General features: G+C 66.2%; 2 protein-coding genes across 2 annotated transcripts in view; one reads left to right on the top strand and one right to left on the bottom strand.

Moving 5' to 3' along the window:
- The window catches only part of MNEG_2651 (hypothetical protein), a gene marked incomplete at both ends in the record, with an annotated part of 2,677 nt that extends 1,286 nt beyond the window's left edge, over positions 1–1,391 (bottom strand). The window contains one exon of the mRNA XM_014048869.1: positions 45–1,391. Coding sequence (XP_013904323.1) covers positions 45–1,391 — 1,347 coding nt within the window. The remainder of the gene's footprint in view (positions 1–44) is intronic.
- A 2,484-nt stretch (positions 1,392–3,875) lies between these two features.
- The window catches only part of MNEG_2650 (hypothetical protein), a gene marked incomplete at both ends in the record, with an annotated part of 5,252 nt that continues 3,914 nt past the window's right edge, over positions 3,876–5,213 (top strand). The window contains 3 exons of the mRNA XM_014048868.1: positions 3,876–4,135; positions 4,350–4,442; positions 4,678–4,795. Of these exons, the coding sequence (XP_013904322.1) occupies positions 3,876–4,135; positions 4,350–4,442; positions 4,678–4,795 (471 nt within the window). The remainder of the gene's footprint in view (positions 4,136–4,349; positions 4,443–4,677; positions 4,796–5,213) is intronic.

Below are 5,213 nucleotides of genomic sequence, written 5' to 3'. Positions count from 1 at the left end.
GGCGGCGGCGGCGGGCGGAGCTTGCCGAGGGACATCGTCAGAACCGCCAGCGACTTGCTGCTCAACACTGCCGCGCCGCCGCCGCCGCTGCCGCCGCCGCCCCTGCCGCGGGCGCCGGCGCCGGCAGCACCCTCCGCTGCGGCTGCTTGCTGCTCCCCGAGGACCGCGGGCAGCGCGGCCCAGACTGGCTCCCACCACTGGGGCGCCGGCCGCAGCCCGAGCCGCCCCATCGCGTACAGCGACGTCGACAGCGCCTGTGCGTCCGCGCCGCGCACGGCGGACTGCAGCCGCAGCAGGCACGCGCGCTGCCAGGCGCGTGCCGGGCGCTCGCCCAGCACAGCCAGCCCCCAGAGCGCATTGGCCGCGTCCGCAAACGGCAGCCGCGCCACGCCGTCGCGCTCAAGCATCGCGGCCTGCACCGCCAGCAGGAGGCCGGCGGGCGGCTCCGCCCGCAGCCGCCCGAGCGCGTGCAGCAGCATGGCAGCTTCCCCGGGCTTGAAGGCGCCCTCGCCGAGCCGCCGCGCCGCCGCGCCGCACGCCGCCGCGAGCCACTCCTGGTCAGGCGCGGCGCCGAGACGCGCGAGCGCCCACAGAGAGTTTGACAGGCCTTGTGCTGTGAAGTCGTCAACGACCGCAAGCGCCGCAGACAGCCACGCGTCGAGCCACGCCCGCGGGGGCACGAGCCCCAGCGTCGCGAGCGCCCACGCGCTGTTGGCGAGCGCCTGCGCGCAGGGGCGCGCTCCGCCCGCCGCCGCCGCCGGCCGCCGCTGCCCGTCCCGCCGCCCGTCCCCTTCCCGCTGCTGCGTTTGCCGCTGCCGCCGCCCGTCCTGCTGCCGCGCGCCGCCGCCGCCGCCGCCGCCATCGCCGCTGCCCCCCACGGCCGCCTCGAGCAGCCGCCCCAGCGCCTCCTGCCGCGGCGCGTGCCCGAACCGCGCCAGCGCCCACAGCACGTTGGCCGCGTCCCGCGGCGCCGCGCGCGCCAGCTGCCCCGCGGCCGCCGCGGCCGCCAGGTACGCGTCCAGCCAGGGCGTCCCGGGGTGCAGCCCGAGCCGTGCGACTGCCCACAGCATCGTCGCCGCCTCCCTCGGCCCGCAGGCCGGCAGGCGCTCGTAAGCCAGGTCCAGGGCCGAGCAGAAGAACGCGTGGAAGCCCTCAAGCTGCTGTGGCGGTAGCGAGTGGTACTGCGTGACGCGCGCCGTGCGCGCGAGGAGCGCGCACGTGTGGATGTGATTGAGGCCGGGCGCCGCCTTCGGGCCGCCACCGTCAACGCTGCCGGTGCCGCTGCCGCTGCTGCTGTCGCAGCTGTCGCCCCCGCTGTTGCCGTTGCTGCTGCTGCCAAAGCCGCCGCCACCGCTGCTGCTGCTGCCACCGCGAGCTTGGGCATTCGCCATCAGCTCCGCAAGCTCCTGCCAGCTGCCGCACGCCTGGATGTCAGCCGTCAGCTGCCGCGCCCAATCTCCTGAGCCCGCCTGCCTATCCTGCGAGGTCCCCCTCCTGCGCTGCTGCTGCTGCTGCTGCTGCTGCTGCTGCTGCTGCTGCTGCTGCTGCTGCGGATGACTGGCGCGTTGCCGCCCGTGCCGCTGCTGCGAAGTGCTGATGTCATCGCCAGGAAAACTCTCCCCGCTTTCCCGCGCTTCTTGCTGCTGCTCAGCTGGCCACCGCTGGTTGGGCCGCTGCTGGGGTTGCTGCTGTTGCCGACGGCGCGCGACACCGTGCGGCCTTTGGCCAGCCAAACCTCGTGTGTAGTGGTGACCGTTGCTGACATCAGCGTCACTGTTCAGGGGCCCCGCAGGCCCGCAACTACTGCTGGGAATTCCCTGCCTTTCATCAACAAGTGTGACGGCCGCGCTGGCGGCCTCGCTGCTGCCGTCGCTTCCAACGCCTGCGCTGTTGCTGCTGCCGCAGCCGCTGCTGCTGTTGCTGTTGCTGCTGCTGCTGCTGCTGCTGCTGCTGCTGCTGCTGCTGCTGCTGCTGCTGCTGCTGCTGCTGCTGCTGCTGCTGCACATGCTGCTGCTGCCACTCCCGCCATGCCCCAAACTTTGGCCGGCAACAGAATGCTCATTTGTAGTGCTGCCACCGCCGTTCAGCGGAAGAGTGTTCTGTCCCAAGTCTGGGCTGCAGCTGCATTCCATACTCAAAGGCTTCGAGTCGCGAGCGCCCTGCTGCTGGGTGCCGAAGCCCTCAGCAGCCACTGCTGCACCGCCACGCCGACGCGCCCGCTGGGGCCAATGCTGCTGCTGTGGGTGCTTGGCATGGCAGCCGGCCGCACCAGGTGGAGAGAGCACCACCAAATCGGACTCATCAGAGAGCCAGGCGCGCACGTCGCTAGGAACCTGTGGCGATGCAGCAGGCGTCAGGTGGTGAATGGCGACCCCGCCGCACCGCGCGTTTCGGTCGGTGGTCAGCGCAAAGGCGCACGCATCGACCTCACCTGGTCCGTAGCGACGTGGCTGCTCGCATTGACACGTCCATGCCACCTCCTGCAAGGCCTGCAGCGGGCAGACAGCAAGATCAATGTCTTGTCGTGAAGCACGTCCACGGCCGACATGAGCACAACACAAAGGCCTCATTACTAACTTATTAGAATATTATTCTACCGTGAAGCCCACCTCCCGGGCGCCATGCGACATAGGGACAGGGCGCCCTCACGGAGGGCGCCATGAGCCATGTAGGTTCCTTGCATCTAGCTTAGTGCAAACTCATGTTGCTGTGTGCCAAGCTGAGAGGGCAACACGCCGCGTTTCACCTTCCCTGCGTGAAACAAAGGTCTGGCTTTCGTGACCATAAGGTGAAATACTCACAAACACCACAAACGATGCGCACGGATGCTTTCCCGTCGCGCTGGCTGTGGAGTCATGGTGGCACCGACGCGCCAAAGCGCATCTCGGGAAGGCCAGGGGGTGGTGCAAAGGCCCGCGTGGCCAGCATGGACCCTGGCCACCAATGGCAATCAACCAGGCGGCCATGTACGTCTATAACAGCTCGTGGGCTTGGTTTGGAGCCTGAAAAGGGGAGCGGTCTGGTGTGTTGTCATCAGCGTGGCATCAGCAATCGTGCTGCACTGCTGTTGCTGGTGGCGCGATCCACAAAGTGGTGCAGGCGCGAGGCTGATGTTCTTCGCAACCTTGATTGCAGATCTTGGAATATCACATCATGTGCTTCACAGATGCCCTGACCACGATAAGCCTGTCGGGTAGATGATGTTGCAGGGATCACGAGCGCAAACATGGGATGCTGCAACAATCCCAACTCCAATTCTAGTCCTGAACCTTATCTTAATCCTCGAGACGTTCTCACGGCATTGTCCCTCCCCATTGCGCGTATGCAGTACTTGTGACATTCCAGTGCAGGGGGTTCGCAGCTGCTGCGTTCAGGCACACGCAGAGTCATGGATGAGCACGCACGCAAAAGCAGGCAGTTCATGAGAGGGGTGCACCGCTGCCGCTCACCTGCACCCTGCGTGCGCCCCGCGTGCGCTCGGCCCTAAGGGCGTGTGTGCATCAAATGTGCCGGAAGCGCTTGCTGTTTCAGGCGGCGAGCGGGGGCCAGATTTATCAAGTTGTCGCTGGTGGTGTGCTGGTGCTCATCTGCATCGTCCGGACACATCAACATTTTTGCAACAGAGCTATGAGGCAGGTGGAAGATCATACAATTTCAATATTTGTATGTGTATACCTCACCTGGGTTCGTCCATGATCGTCAACTCAACGTTGATCGCCGAGTTCGTGCTTCGTGGGGGGTTTCACCCGCTAGATACAGCACTGCGCGCGATGCAGTTCGATAGCGATACAAAGAACCATTATAAAACAGCATCATAAGCTGTGCCTGTGCACAGCTCTCCTGTGCAGCAGTCAAAACACGGCATGTCCCACGCGATGCCGGGCACTGCTGCGCCGCACCGACCGCGCGTGATGGGCCCGCGCGAGCTGATCGACGCGTGCTGCTGGGTCTGGGACACCCACGACGCCGCGCGCCTCAGCCTGGACGCCCACATCGAGTCTTGCCTGGCGCAGCGCGGCGGCGGCGGCGGGGAGGATACGGACGACGCCACTTTCATTGCACAGGTGGTGTATGGGCTGCACCGCTACCGGCGGCTACTGTCTGGCTTCCTGGACGGCTTCTTCCACGCCAAGAGGTGCGTGCACACCCTGATGTGATATACTACGGTGGTGATGCCAAACGCCGGTCCACATCTGGCAGCGAAAGCGCCAGCGGTGGCGGTTCCGGAGCTGGAGGCATGTGTGTGCCCCATGCATGCATTTGCGCGCACATGCATGCACGCATGCACGCTGGAGGCGGGGGCACAATATATGTGTGCGCGTCTGCGCGACCCCCGTCTCAACCCGCAGCGGCAAGGCCCTGCGGACGGATGCAACGCGCTACCGCGTCTTCGTCTATTTGGCCGCGTTCCGCACTGATGAGCTCGGCGCTAAGAACTTCAGGTGTGCTCAACGAAGGAGCGGCCACCGGCCCACTGCCGGTCTGAGCTCGCGCAAAGCATCGCGGCTGCATGGGGGGAGGGGACAGCAGAAGAGCCGCCCTGGCCAGCCGCAAGCCCCCGGGATGCTGGTTTGCCATTTTCGCACCTTGATGTTGCAACGCTGTGCATCCTGCGGCTGCTGTAGTCTGCTGACACCGTTGCGGCGGCTTGGTCGGCGCCGCGCGCCGCAATTGTAGGCGCCTGGTGGAATCTCAGGATGCCCAGAAAATGGCCGTGCTGCTGCCCTACCTATTCAACGGCGCCAGCCTCAGGGGCCACGCCAGGGAGGACTGGCTGAAGGCATATGACAAGAAGGTGGGCGGGGCCTGAGGCTGGAGCGCCATTGCGGCATGATGCCAAGTTGGAGTGGCTGCTTGTTTGCACTGGCGGGAGCGTCGCCCAGCACTGTCCAGGCGTGTGCAGCTTTGGTGCTTGTTTCAGCTGCAAGCCGGCTTGTCTAGGCAATTGAGGGTCACACCCCGCCTGTCGAGTGTCCGTGGTCGCCGAGCCTGATGTTTCAGAAGCCATGCGTGCCAGGAGATCAAGCACATGACAAAGGCGGGCTTGCTCGCGCGCGTGCGCGCAGTTTGTGGACAACTTGATTGAGCGGCTGCTGGTCTGGGGCGCCCAGTGCGCGACGCTGCTAGCCTCCCTGAACGTCCGCGTCTACTCGACTTCCGGCACCGTCGGCGGCGGCACCCGGCAGGATGACGTCAGCAGCGGGGGCGGCGGC

Source organism: Monoraphidium neglectum, assembly GCF_000611645.1.
Source record: "Monoraphidium neglectum strain SAG 48.87 unplaced genomic scaffold scaffold00308, whole genome shotgun sequence".
Lineage (NCBI taxonomy): Eukaryota > Viridiplantae > Chlorophyta > Chlorophyceae > Sphaeropleales > Selenastraceae > Monoraphidium > Monoraphidium neglectum.
This window is presented reverse-complemented; position numbering and strand designations above follow the sequence as displayed.